We start from the raw sequence: 15,350 nt of genomic DNA, 5'->3' as shown, positions 1-15,350 counted from the left end.
GTTATTAGATATCTTCACAGAGGACTGGAGATTAGCCAATATTGTTCCCTTGTTTAAGAAGATTATAGGCCAGTGAGCCTGATATCTGTGGTGGGGAAGCTCTTGGAGAAGATACCAAGGGACAAAATATATGCACATTTGGAAGAAAATGGACTAGTTAGTGACAGGCAGCATGTACACGGAAGGTCATGGCTCACCAACGTGATTGAAATTTTTGAAGATGGGGCGAAGATAGTCGGTGACGGTAGGGCTGTGGACTTCAGCATGGACTTTGATGAAGTCCCACATAGCAGATTGCTACAAAAACTAAAATGACATGGATTCAGGCTGGGCTGGCTAGATGGATACAAAACTGGCTTCGTCACAGAAAACAGAGGGTAGCAGTAAAAGGGTGATTTTCAGAATGGGAATTGGTAACTAGTGGTGTTCCACAGGGATCAGTCTTGGGTCTTCTGTTGTTTGTAGTACATATAAATAATCTAAAGGAAAATGCAGATGGTCTGATTACTAAGTTTGCAGATGACACATAAATTGATGGAGTTGCTGATAGTGCCGACAATTGTGAAAGGATACAAATAGATTGGTGATTTGGGCACAGAATTGGCAGATGGAGTTTAATCCATACAAATGCAAGGTGATGCATTTTAGAGGATCAAATTTAGGTGTGAATCATACTGTAAATGGCAGAACCCTTAGGAACATTAACATACAGACAGATCTGGTTGTGCAGGTCCACAGTTCCTAAAAGTGATAACACGGGTGGCCAAAGTGATTAAGGCGGCATATAGCATGCTTGCCATCATTGGCCAGACCATGGAGTACAAGAGTTGACAAACCATGTTGCACCTATATGAAACCCTTATTAGGCTGCATTTGGAGTATTGTGTGCTATTTTGGTCACCACACTACCAGAAGTATGTGGAAGCTTTGGAGAGAGTGCAGAGAAGGATGTTGCCTGGTCTCAAGGACATTGGCATTGAGAAAGGTTAAAAAAAAACACAATTGTTTTCACTGGAAAGATGGCGGCTGAGAGGCTGATAAAGGTCTACAGAATTATGAGAAATATCGAGAGGCTTTTTCCCAAAGCTGAGGTTACAATTACAAGAGGTCACAGGTTCAAACTGAGAGGAGAAAAGTTGAAAGGAGATGTGCGAAGGAAGTTTTTCATATAGAGAGTGGTAGGAGCCTGGAATGCACTGCCCTAAGAGGTGGTGGAAGCAAGCACTTTGGCAATATTTCAGGGGCATCTGGATGGTTACATGAACAGGGAGGGAAGAGAGGGATATGGACCGATTAAGGGAAGAAGGTTTGTATTTTTAGTTCAGTTAGGGCATGATGATTGGCACAGGCTTGGAGGGCTGAAGGCCTTTTCCTGTGCTGTACTTTTCTTTTGTTCTTGATTCTTTTGTTAACATGTAACTGTCACCTGGCTCCCTCACTGCAATTTGTCTCAGGTATATCTGGCAGTCAGAACTAGGTGATAACATGCATAGTTTGTGAAAATGACCAAATCACTGAATTGTCAAGAAGACGATTCACCATCCCTTCTCTCGAGCAATTACATAAGTGCAAGAAATGCTGATCTTGCCAGCAGTGCCTCCACCTACTAAATGAATGGATAGAAAGCTCATCTCTGTAACCTCATACATTTTTCAATTGAAAAAAACTTCAATTAACCTGCTTAGACATATTCTGACACACCTCACAGCCAGGTGGGACTTGAACTTCGGCCTCCTGGACCAGAGGTAGAAATGTTATCACTGAGCTCCAAACTCAGTAATTAAGAGATGTACAAATGATTAGCAATAATTGAATACAAAAGGCCTTATGACTTACGCGCAGGAAGCCCGTCATACTGTGACCATCATGGGAATGTTGTTCTGCACGCTCCTGATCAACTGGCTGCATAGTGCTGGCCAAATCCGATACTCCACAGACTAAATGTTCTTCAAGCAGATCCTCCATACGATAAACAATATGTTGGAAGGTACTGGAGGACTCAAGTGGTTCAATTGCATAATGAGTGTCACTTGTCTGCAGTAATCCTCTGTGGAGAAACAATGACAGGTACACTTTTCTTACATCAATCACTTTTCAAACATCTGATGTGCATTTGTCAATTATTTTTGAATTGGTGTTAATAGAAATAATCTGGAAGTGGTCAGGTTCCTACAAATTGCAAAATACAGTATCATTAACTACATAACAATGGAATGCATCGGAAGCATTTTAGTCAGGTGATGTTGTGAGGAATGCAGGACAGGGAAGCAATACTGCCTTCTACATTTTGCTACGTTTCTGGCTCTCCTGCTGCTGCAGAGAAGAAGCCATGCAGCTTTTGGACTTTAACAAGCACATTTGAATATTCGTCTTGGTTCAGTTAGTAGCTATTTTTGTCTTTGAGTCACAACAGTACAGATTCAAGTCCTATAACAGTGGTATCAGTCAGAATCCAGTTGACACTATTTCAATACTGAGGGCATGTTACACTGATGAAGGTGCCATTTTTTGATGAGATTTCAAACTGGGAATGCGTTTGCTTTCTCGATGGACATAAATAATTCCATTTCAAGGGCAGGAGGGTATTCTGAGGCCATGATTTATGCCTGATAAAAAGCAAAAACACATTTTTTGATCATTATCTATTTGCTGTTCAGAGGAATGTGCACTTTACAAACTAGGTGCTGGATGTGCACATTGCAACAACGACCACATTCAAAACATACTTCACGAGAACCAATCCTGAGGGAATAAAAGGTGCAATATAAATGGAAGCTTTTATTTGCTTTCTTTGACTCTGCAGTCAGAAAGGCATGTAAAAAGGACAGCATCCACTGAATGACTAACAGCCTGACATAATTTGTAGCAAATAATTTCTTTCAACTCAGCTATAGTGCAAAAGTTAATAAGTCAACAACACAAACTGAGTTCCTCAGTCTTTTTCATCTGAATCTACAAATAGATACATGCTTTCACTGAAAAGTACATTTTCTCAAGATATACAAGCTGTACTTATTTTAATATTTTAATGGACTACAGCTGACTATGATATTCTTATCAAAGCCCTGGTAAAATGGTTTTAAATAATCAATGCGACAAAATGTAAATTTTGGGGAGATTTTATGAGTGCCATACATCTCAACATCATCGCAATAAGTATAATTACAATAATTGGACAGAAATTTTAAAAATTAGTCTTCAGTTATATTTCTAAAATAACCAAGATTTGAGGAACAGTCCATTAGATTGGAAGATAGCAAATGTAACTCCTTAATTAATTCAACAAGGGAGGGAGAGAGAAAGATTAGAATTGACTTAATATAGAGAGAGCTCCCCAAGCTCTTGAAGGAGCTTGATAGGATGTGTGTGGATATTAGAATCCAGAAATAGCAGTCATCGTTTACAAATAAGGGGTAAAGATGTAAGACAAAGTTGAGCGCAAATTGTTTCTCAAAGAGCATCATGAGTCTTTGGAAATCTCTTCATCAAACAGTTAATCGTTTATGAAAATTTTTAAAGAAGCATTGGTTAAATTATTACAAAAGCAAGGGAGGATTACGTGTTATCAGGAGTAAGTGACAATGTGAAGTTGAGGTGAAAAACAGATCAGCCATGGTCTGATTAAATAGCTGAGAATGTTGGGGGAGGGGGTAGCTAATGGTCAATCTCTGTACCAAACACTTACATTCGTCATGTTAATCTTGAATATATAAGTCAAATTCCCTTTTTCAAAGCTACACTTGATTAGCTCTTACTCCTTACAATAAAGAAAAAAATAACAAGCATGAATTCCACGTGGTAGATAGCAGTGAACACAAGCTAAACTTGGTGCATCATGGAAGCAATCTCATACAACCACATAACAAAAAAGGTCAGTCATTGCTGGAGGCTCTAGCTAGCGAACAGACTTCACCAAACCAAAATACTGCAAATTTAGATTAGATTAGATTCCCTTCGGACCAACCAGTCCACACTGACTCTCCGAAGAGTAACCCATCCAGACCCCCCATCTCCCTCTGACTAATGCACCTAACGCTATGGGCAATTTAGCATAACCAATTCACCTGGCTGCACATCTTTGGACTGTGGGAGGAAACCGGAGCACCCGGAGGAAACCCACGCAGACACGGAGAGAATGTGCAAACTCCACACAGACAGTCGCCCAAGGCTGGAATTGAACCTGGGACCTTGGTGCTGTGATGCAGCAGTGCTCACCACTGAGCCACCGTGCACAAATGCTGAAGGTTTTTAATTTTTTTTAAATGGTGAAAATACCCAATAAACAGACAATCTAAAAAAACAATATTTTGGTTGTTGACCTTTCATCAAAATTTCAAAGAAATGTTGCTCCAGGTTTAAATAAAGTGCAAAAAAAGGCCAGTCTTGATAGGGTTTAAGGCAGGAGAGAGATTAAGTGGCCAAAGCAATGATGAGAAAAGGCAAAAGGAAATAGCAATATAATATGTAAACAAAATATAAGTGCAGACAATTTGCAAATAGGAATCACATAAATTTCATCGACAGTTGTTATTCAAAACCAAAAATAAAAAGTCAAGGCAGAGGGTTATGGTCTGAAAATGTTGAACACGGTGTTGAGTCTGGAAGACTGTGAAGTGCCTAATTCAAAGATGTGGTTCTATTCCTCAAGCTGACCTGGAGTTTTATTGGAACAGCAGAGGAGAATGAAGGCAATAAGGTCAGAATGAGAGTGAACTGAGAATTATTACGACAGAAAACCATAAACTTGGAGTCAGTCCCAGGAATGAAAAGCTTAATGTTTGAGGAACGTTTGAGGATTCTGGGTCTATACTCAATGGAGTTCAGAAAGATGCGGGTAGATCGAATTGAAACTTACAGAATACTGAATGGCCTGGACAGAGTGGATGTTGGGAAGATGTTTCCTTTTGTAGAACAGATTTGGACCAGACAACACAGCCTTAGAGAAAAGAGAAGACCTTTTAGAGTGGAGATAAAGAGAAACTTCTTCAGCCAGAGAGTGGCAAATCTATGGAATTCATTGCCACAGAAGGCTGTGGAGACCAGGTCATTGAATACATTTAAGACTGAGATAGATAGGTTCTTGATTGTAAGGGAGATCAAGGGTTACGGAGAGAAAGTGGGAGAATGGAGTTGAGAAATGTTTCAGCCATGATTGAATGGTGGAGCGGCTTTGATTGGCTGAATGGCCCAATTTCACTCCTATGTTTTATGGTCTTATGGTCCTTGATGGTGAATAGGTGGGATTTTATGCTTGTGCTCATTTTTCTTCCAATAAAAAAAAGATTGATAACCCTTTTCAAAGAAATTTAGCCTTCACAGTGCTTTTAAAGTTAACCCTTTTTGAGAGACTTTTGCATCAGCTGTGACAAAAATGAAGCAAAGATGGGTTTAGACCAAACACAATATTTTCATGTACCTTGCAGCCAATTTCAACTGTGTTGCAAACAAGAACTCCAGTATGTTTAAAACCATATCTTGGAAGAGATTTTCTAAACTTAAATGGTAATTAATCTAATGAACATTCATTATGCAGCACACTCAAAGTCCTTAAATCCATTTTTTTAAAAAAGGTTTTCTGATCGGGGAGGATCCAAGATGGTGGCAATGTAGGAAGGTTGCGTTGCAGAGCTCCGCACCACAAAGCAAGCGGGACAAAGTCCTAACCTGCTCTACTCGGATCAGTGTGATATCCTGGAATGCTGGAAAGGTTGTAGAGTCCCACGAAATTGTCAGAGAGTAACTTATCTCAGTTTTCGCCACCCAAGGATGCTGAAGAAGGGAGGAGGTACGTTCAAGGCCGGGTCTGCGGCCCAGGCTGGAGGATCGTCAGACTCTATTTCCTACCAGGTCCTGGTAAAGGATTTTGCGAAACCTCGCGAGATGTTGGGTAAGCAGATAGAGGAGAAGCTGGCCCTTATCTCGTATCATGCTGCAGAAGCATGAACAGCAGCTCGGAGACCTGAAGAAAAGGACGGATAAGGTAGAATGTAGAGTCACAGAGATGAAAGCTGATACCAGTTTCTCCATGAATGGATCCAGGCCCTGGAGATGCAGGTCAGCAATTTGCTTGGCCAGGTTGATGACCTCGAGAACAGAGGCAGGAGAAAAATATTCAGATTATCGGTCTGCTGGAGGGTAAGGAAGGTGAGCGACTGGTGGAATTTATTGACAACTGGTTGCTGAAATTCATTAAAGTGGAGGCTGGAATGAGAAGCTTGACAATTTGGAGGGCTCACCAGGTTATGGCATTGAGGTCAGGTCTGGACCAATGTCCTCATCCTGTTTTGGTGCAGTTTCATCGCTATATAGATAAGAAGAAAATCGTGGAAGCTTCCAGAACCCAGGGGAAGGATCTAAAGGCCAGAGTTTACGAGAGCTGTAAGCTGATGTTCTTCCAGGTCTCCTCAGCGGCAGTGATCCGGAAAAGAAAATCTTATAACAGCATCAAGAAAAGACTGAGGGAGCTCAGGATCTGGCAGTGCTTCGGATAACCTCAGATAGATCTGTATATCTCTTTGACGCATCAGAGAAGGCAAGAGACTTTGTGGACAAATTAACTTAATCTGAACAATTTAGTATGTATAAATAGTAGTGTTGTTTGGGTATGTCTCTACTTTTTAAAAAAAAGAGGAAGTCTGGTCAGGGCTTTCTTTTCCTTTTTTTTAATTAGTAATAATTTGGTCCCAACTATGCTCAGGGGCAGTTGGGATTTGTACTTTCAATTTCTAAATTAAGTTCTACCAAAGGATGGGTAGGGTACTTACCTTTTTATTCAAAATTTCTTTGTTCACTTTGATATTTCATGGTGTATTTTCTTTCTTTTCTGCTTGTGTTTGTGGTGCGGCTCTAGCTAGGAGAGAAAATGGTTGGGATGGCTAGATGCCTACTCACAGGCAGTTTATGCCCGGTTCAGGTATTTAAATGCCCTGGCTGCAATATTGGCAGTGGGACAGGAAGTTGGGTTTTGGGATGTGCAGATGCAACCTTTGGGCAGGAGGTGAGTTCCCTTATTCAGCGCCATTGGTGCTTTATGTGTTGGTTTGTTTTTTGGTTTTTGTTGTACATAGTCTTTGATAGCTTTGTAGGTTTATTAACGGTAGTGGTTTGAGTTTATGTCATTTTTACGTTCGATGGACCTTACGACATTAAGGCTCGGCGACTTGTAATTAGAGTTCCTCCTCTCTGGAATTTAAATGTTATTGCAGAAGGTTATGGCGAATGACTTGATTCAATAGTGCCCTGCAACATCAAGGGGAGTCACTCACCAATCAAGAGGAAAAGCGTACTCTCGAGTCTTAGTAAGGAAAACGTAAATATTATTTTTTTTACAGGAGGCACATTTGGATGATAGGGAGCATTTGAAACTACCGCAGAATGGCTTTGATCAAGTTTACTTTTTATCTTTTAATACCAGAAGCAGAGGAGTGGTGATATTGGTTAGGAGAAATCTCCCATTTAAGTTCCTCGAGTGTGTTAAAAACACACACAGAAGGTTTGTAATCCTCTAAGCCCCGATAAACCAGGAAGAATATGATGTTTTAAATGTTTACTGACCTCTGGTCCATCCCCTCAAATTTCTGGTAGATGCGTTCTCTAAATTGATCAGTCTTGAGTCCCGGCATTTCATTATAGGGGAGATTTTAACTGTCTCATGGATGCCCAAAGACCACCACCACCCCCCCCGATATCCTCTGTATAAACTAAATATTTAGTGGATCTGTGTGGAGTTAGGGTTGGCAGACGTCTGGAGGCATCTCCACCGTACAGGCAGGGATTTTAAGTTTTTTTTCCAATCCATACAGATTCCACACCAGGATTGATTTATTTCTGACCCCCATGGCAACCCTGGACTTGGTGGTATCTTGTACAATTGGTAATATTACCAACGCTGATCATTCTCCAGTGTTGAAACTTTATTGCTGGAACAGCACAGCAGGTCAGGCAGCATCCAGGGAACAGGAGATTCGACGTTTCGGGCACAGGCCCTTCTTCAGGAATGAGCAGAGAGTGTTCAGCAGGAGAAGATAAAAGGTAGGGAGGAGGGACTTGGAGGAGGGGCGTTGGAAATGTGATAGGTGGAAAGAGGTCAAGGTGAGGGTGATAGGTCGGAGTAGGATGGAGGCGGAGAGGTCAAGAAGAAGACTGCAGGTCAGGAAGGCGGTGCCGGGCTGGAGGGATTCGGCTGAGACAAGGTGGGGGGAACCAGTGTACTATGGGTTAAGATTAAGGACACTATAACAGGCCTGAGGCAGTGGCAAATGGATCCCTTTTTCCTTAATAAGTTTGTGGAGTACTTCTCTCAGGAATTTAGGGTGTTCATAGACATTAACTCAGATTCGGTTAGTAGCTTGTCTGTCTTTTGGGAAACTGCCAAAGCCTATGCCGGGGGTTAGTTATTTCTTATGCTGTCAGTAAGAAGCGGCAGAAGGGCGAGCAGCAACATCTCCTTGAAGCACAGTTGCAGGCAGCTGAGAAGGCTGACATGGACAGGCACTCATTGGCCAAGCTACAGAGGATCACGGTGCTGCGGTCTGCATTGAATTCGGTGCTCATGCAGACAGCAAAGAAGGAGCTTAGTTTTGCAAAACAAGGATTACATGAGCATGGTGACAAACTGGGCAAGTACCTAGCGTATCTCGCCAGGAAAAGGAGTGCCCCTCAAGCTATTCGGGAAAGGTCTGGGAACCTAACGTGATACCAAAAAGATTAATGTGGCATTTCAGAGAAATATGTCAATCTGAGGGTTGTGAGTAGGGGCGGGCCAAAATGCAGTCCTTTTTCAAGGATCTGGAACTCCTGGGCATGACCCCCGAACAAGTGTCTTTTCTCAATGCCCCCTTATCAGAGCAAGAGGTGCAGGAGGCTGTGAAGCAACTTTAGAGTGGGAAGGCACCCAGTCCTGATGGACTTCCCAGCAAATTTTATATGGAATTTATAAGTATATTGTCAGGCCTGATGCTCAACATGTTCAATGAGTTGTACAGTCATGATCGTCCTCTGCCAATATTTCGCTTAATCTGAAAAAAGGGAATGTCCTGGAGGACTGTGCTTCTTACAGGCCCATTTCACTCTTAAATGTTGATGGTAAAATCCTCTCTAAGACTCTAGTGTTAAGGCTGGAAACTGTATTACCTTCTATTGTTTAACAGTCCAGACGAGCTTCATAAAGGGTCGCAGATCCTCCAATAATGTTCGGAGGCTGCTTAATGTAATTCAAGCGTGTCAACAATAGTCAACACAGGAATTGGTGATTTCTCGAGATGCAGAGAAGGCAATTGACAGAGTTGAGAGGCCGTGCCATTTTCATACTCTCAAGCGGTTTGACATGGGTGAGGCCTTTATAAGATGGGTAAAGATTCTCTACAGTGAACCTTTTGCTGCGGTCAACACCAACGGGGTACAATCAAGCAATTTTAGCATTTTTAGGGGCAGCCAACGGGGCTGTCCACTTTCACCATTGCTTTCACACTGGTGATTGAACTGTTGGTGGAGGCCATTCGTAGGGATCCCAATATATTGGCTCCAGAAGTGGGGTAAAAATTACATAAGATTTCCTTGTACGGGGATGACATCCTCATTTTTTTTGTCAAATCCACCAGTTTCAGTGCTTGCCTGAGACAATGCATCAGCTCATCTGGCACCTTTTCAGGGCACAAGATTAATTTTGTCAAATCAGAGGCTATGCCAATGGGTGGTCTTATGAAGGTGCTTGGTGTTGACGGAAAATCTCGATTCCCATTTAAGTGGTCATGGCAGGGGCGGGTTATGTATTTGGATATATTCATCACTGGTTCTTGCCAGGTTGTTTAAAGCTAATTTTGATCAATTTTTGACAAAATCAAACAAGACCTTCAAAGATGGGGAGGCGCTTCCGGTCTGGTGGTTAGATCGGATAGCTCTTATTAAGATGAATATCCTCCCCCATTTGTTGTACCCGAAACAGATGCTCCCCCTGATTTTCGATAAGCAAACCTTCAGCAGACTGAACAGCTGGTTTAGCTCTTTTATTTGGCATCATAAGCATCCCCTTATTAAATTAGCTAAACTGCAATTGTCTCACAGACGAGAGGGAGTAGATCTCCCGGACATGAAAAATTATCAACTGAGCTCGCTTTTATCTAACGTGAGTGATTGGGCTTGCGTGGACCCTTTTTCAATATGGTTAGATATCAAAACCGCTCAGGCAAAGTGCTCCCTTACTATTTTGCTGTTTTTGGACAAAATGAGGACAGTTAAGGAATATTGCCATAATCCAATTGTTAGCAATACTGTTAAAGCATGAAGGGCAATTCGGCAGAGGGAAGGCAATACTGGCAAAACATCTTTACTTACACTTATAGTGGGTAAGCTGGGTTTTCAAAGAGGGATGATAGATTCAGGACTCAAACATTGGGCAGCTAGGGGTGTGTCTTGCATGGGTGATTTATTTGAGGGAGACACAATGATGTATTTTGATCAGCTAGCGCGGAAATACAAGCTATCTAGCAGGCATCTCTTCTGTTTTTTTTCAGTTAGGGATTTTATTCAAAAAAAAGACTACACTTTTGACTGATCCCTACAAATCTGACATAGAAAGGAGGGTGCTCAGTGCTAAGAGTGCACTTTCTGTCAGCACTTTATATCATCAACTGGGGGGTGCCCCCTCAGATGAGTTTGATCGACTTTGCAGGGTGTGGGAGAAAGAACTAGGTGTTAAGGTCTCCTCAGAGGCAGGGGAAGATATTTGGGAAATGCAAGAAAGATATCAATTTGCAATATGACCCATGCTTTACAGTTGAAGATTCTCCACACTGCACACTGACTGTGTGGAGTTTGCACATTCTCCCCGTGTCTGCGTGGGTTTCCTCCGGGTGCTCCGGTTTCCTCCCACAGTCCAAAGATGTGCAGGGTCAGGTGAATTGGCCATGCTAAATTGTCCGTAGTGTTAGATAAGGGGTAAATGTAGGGGTATGGGTGGGTTGCGCTTCGGCGGGTCGGTGTGGACTTGTTGGGCCGAAGGGCCTGTTTCCACACTGTAAAGTAATCTAATCTAATCTAGTAATCTAATCCACAGGGTCCACTTGGCTCTGGATCATTTGTCAAAATTTAAACCGGGGTATCTTCAACATGCCCCAAGTGTAAAGTCAGTACGGGCACCCTCACCCATTGTCTCTGGTCCTGTGGTAGGCTTGAAACATACTGGAGTGCTGTGGCAGGAGCAATGGAGGAGATTTTGGGTGTAAGGGTGGAGAAGGACCCGATCTCTCTTCCTCTTGGCCTGCCCAGTGTTATCCTTGTAGATGCGCATAAGAAAACACTTTTCAACATCCTCACTTTCTGTGCAAGAAAGAATATCTTTTTAGGTTGGGTGTCTGAAAATCCCCCGGGCCTGTCCGATTGGCGTAAGATTGTTATGGAATATATCCCCTTGGACTTTCTTACAAGTGTGGTACACCACAAAACTGAATTTCTATAAGACATGGCTGTCCTTTTTGGACAACATGGCTGTCCTTTTTGGACTACCTGGACACAGACTTGTCTGTCACACTAAGAAGGGCTTTTATACAGTTGTAACAATTGTGCTTGACGAGTCCAATATCCAGACAGAGGGAACTGCGAACATATCAATAGATGAAAATTAATGTTCTCGATATTCGAGAGTTAGTGTTTTGTTTTGCTGAGCTGTATTATTGTTATCTATTAGTTGTTAGTTATTATTTATTTCGTTAAGTAGTTAGTTGGGTTTTTAAAATACTTTTATCTATGTTTATACATGAATACAAGAGGGCAGTTTGGGTTGTTTACATTTTTTTGGTGTACTTTCTTTGTATTGTTTTGTATTTGTTGTAACATTTAAAAATCTATTTTTCAATAAAAATATATTCTTAAAGTTTTTTTATCAACCTGTTCAGCACTGCTATCATACATCCCTGCAGCAGGTGGGACTTTAACTGGGGCCTCCTGGTCCGGAGATAGGAACACCACCACTACACCACAAGTGCCCTCACGATGAGACAAAGTAAGATGATTAATACATTGTAGGAGGGAGATCATTATCAAGTTAAGGAACATCACTTTCACAGCATCATTGACCTCCCAAACGTGATGTGTTACATGCAGTCACTGCTGTTTTGTGATTAATGCAAGAATACATGCAATCTTTACCTGAGCCCACTGCAGGTGCTAAGAGCAACCATGGAATTGTCCATTCCCTCCACGTATCCCTTAAAGTGACAATGATCCTTCAAAAATAAATAGCAAGGAAATGGTTAAATAAAACTTACACAATTAACTTTAACAAGAACAAGGATTTTAGATTGTTGCAACTTAAAATTCTACCCCTTCAAAATCCCCAAATAAATTCATACTGAATGACAAAAGACAAATGATTTAACACATATACGATTGGTTGGAAAAGAACAGAGACAGAGCAAACAATTCTGAAAATCAAAATTACAGAGCACAAACTGGAAATTCCTTTTTCTGTCACAGTGATTTGGATTTTTGCAGTAGTGAAAACTTTATTTTCTCTAACATGAGGCTCATCCCTCAATTTGGTGGTTGATCAGACAAATGTAGGTCTTTCCTAGCATGCTTTTTTTTAAAGCTTTCCAGCATTTCCTGACTTCTTCATCACATGGTGAGAGAGCAAGATGCCGTCTGACTGCAGGCTCGGGAAGATTTTACCTTTTTCTGCTCTGAGCACAGAGTTTATTTTTAAAGCTCTTCTCAGCTCAACCAATCAGAGGTCTGTTGCCAGGACGAACGTCCTTAACTTGAAAGCTTGTCGGTAAACTTCAGTTTCAACTTATCCCTCCAGTTTGTTTCCAAAAAGATAAATTGTATTGCACGACTCAATGATATGCAACACTTGTTTTTCACATCTGAAAATCTATCTAGTTTTTCAATTATGTCAGTATAACCTGCCATTCAATTTATAGTTCCAAAAAAAAAGTTATTAGTGTATTATCATGTCATTCACAGCTTCTGTTGTTTTTCACTTCTGAGAAGGGGACAAGAAATCTCAAACAAGGGTCAGTGATGGAGTACATCATGACTGTGGCATGAATTTGAGAATGGATTACAAGAAATTGACAAGGCTTATGCTGCCAAAATACACATGACCCAGCTATCCTAAGATCAATGAGCTATTTCCAACGTGCCACTGCTCCAGCTCGATATTGTGCCGATAAGCGAGTCTCCACTTTCCAGGAAAATATTATTTATTGAAATATTTCAGAATGAAGGCCTGGTGATGAAAATTCTCTGGTGATCCTTACTTGGCTTTGGGATTGACCCAAATTTGTTGAAGGAAATTTTAACTATGCTTCCTCCAAAACCAGAGAGTGAGAGAATTATCAGAAAGCAGTCAAAATCTTAAACATGAACCAACATGGTTTGATCCAATCAACTTCCAATTTTAACAGAGACAATCATTCTGAGCAGTGAGGGTAGGAGATTGCTCAATTAAATACTTTCATGTGACTTCATGCATTTTCGAGTTAACCAGGCCCATCAGATTTACTAACCTTGAAAATGCAATTGTGAAGAGTGGCAAAATTTGCAGTGGGAAAGTCAACGAAGCCTTGGAGGCCAAAAGGAGCAGAAATATTTCCCCTCAGCTCTCCTCCCACCTCCCTCCCCAAGTCAAGCAACTTCCCTCCCCATGATTAGGCAACTGATAATATCATTCTATCATTCAGTACTTTGTCCCCCAACATCACAGTGTTGAGTCAAAGGCCTCAGCTGCAACAGTCTCCAACCAAAGGAATAAATTTGTCGATCAGGCTGGATCTGGACAGGAATGAGTGTTCCACAAAACACACACACACACACACACACGCACACGCACACGCACACACTCAAGAGTCAAAAATCTATATGAACCTGACTTTGTCCTCACCATCGTACAACCTCACTCCATCAGGAAATCCCAGCTGGTGACTCTTGAGACCATAATGCACTTAAGCTATGTTTCTCTAATGAGGCACAAAAATTGAGTCCAAAACGTCAATTTCAGTTCGCACTTCATGTTGTTTCAATAATTCACTTGCTATGTAACAAAGAAGCAACATTGCGGAAGCTTGTATTTTCAAATAAACCTACTGGACTATAACCTGGTATCATGTGACTTTAACTCAGTTCGCAAATACATCATGTGATGCAAAAAGTGAGAAATAAAGACTGGACAGTTCATGCAAATCACTACGCTTCAGCTACACAATTAATTGTTGGTGTGATTGACAGATGTGTTATGGTTCCAGCTGATATTAGTACTGGACAATTCAGTTCCCGGATTTATGTCTAGCTTGATAGATCAAGGATTCTCTTTGGTTTTAATAAGGTGTTCTTTCACTGATACACAAAAATGCCAATGGTGCAGATTCAGTTTTATCAATGAATCAGATATTTATTATGTAAAAGAAATGAAAATAAAATGGAATAAACCAAAATATTTACATATATGTTTAAAGATTTAGAAACATATGGTAAATTGCAATCCCATCAAGCCAAACAGCACCTCATGACAACACTCAAACATCAAATAGAATTCCCTTCTGGAACCTAGGTAGATTTTGATTTGGCTGTGGCTTTAATTTTCAGTGATGATCTGAGAGACTCGTCCTTGATTTATCGTATATGAGCTCCAGTTTTCTTATCTGCAAATATCTCTTTAGGATTTTAACCAAATACTTGTGGTCTGGAACTTTGAAACTAAACTCATGACATTAAGGTTAACTCTTTCTGAACAGTCTTCAAACTACCTTCCTTTCTCAGGAACAATGAACTGACACATCAATCTTCAACTAAAACTTCTGCAAATTATCAAAATGAAACACAAGAAATTTTTTTTTCAAGTTTTACATGTTTCCTCCAAGCCCAAAATAGAAACCCCAGAATCTTCTGTGTGAAAATCTAATGCAGGACACTTTACTTTCTTTGCTCATAAACTCCCTCATGCAAGTGCAAACCCAGTACTCACCAGGAAGTCTCCCTGACCTACAGTGTTTTGAAAAATATCACCATGGCTACAAAAATACCCACAAGTTAAATCTTTAAACACCTCAGATACACAGAAGGCTTAAAGACCAATTGATCAACACTTCAAAATCCAAAATACACGAGATTAAAATATATATAAATCACGTCCCTTACATACAGAGGACAATGAGAAGGGAGATCAGGTGTACTTCAGATACTCCCTGTTTCCAGATTCATCAGGAGAATAAGCTGCCAACAGTCACTGACTTAACTCAACCACAAAGACAGGCTACTAAAGAAAAGTACACAATGCTACCAGTTTTGATCAACACTCTGATACAAGTCAATGCTTTCTGAAAAACGTGACAAAGTCAAGAAGGAAACAACTA

At 40.9% G+C, this 15,350-nt stretch overlaps 1 protein-coding gene across 3 annotated transcripts in view; it reads right to left on the bottom strand.

Annotated features, from left to right (window-relative positions):
* LOC122543129 (disintegrin and metalloproteinase domain-containing protein 9-like) overlaps window positions 1-15,350 on the bottom strand; it is a 129,931-nt gene that overhangs the window by 65,332 nt on the left and 49,249 nt on the right. For all 3 annotated transcript variants that reach the window (XM_043681470.2, XM_043681471.2, XM_087984384.1), the window contains exons 5-6: window positions 12,145-12,221; window positions 1,837-2,047 (exon numbers count right to left, since the gene is read on the bottom strand). In XM_043681470.2, the coding sequence (XP_043537405.2) occupies window positions 1,837-2,047; window positions 12,145-12,221 (288 nt within the window). The remainder of the gene's footprint in view (window positions 1-1,836; window positions 2,048-12,144; window positions 12,222-15,350) is intronic.

The sequence above is a fragment of the Chiloscyllium plagiosum genome, unplaced genomic scaffold (assembly GCF_037043375.1).
Source record: "Chiloscyllium plagiosum isolate Xiang-an unplaced genomic scaffold, Cpla_swu_hap1 HiC_scaffold_48, whole genome shotgun sequence".
Taxonomy (NCBI): domain Eukaryota; kingdom Metazoa; phylum Chordata; class Chondrichthyes; order Orectolobiformes; family Hemiscylliidae; genus Chiloscyllium; species Chiloscyllium plagiosum.
This window is presented reverse-complemented; position numbering and strand designations above follow the sequence as displayed.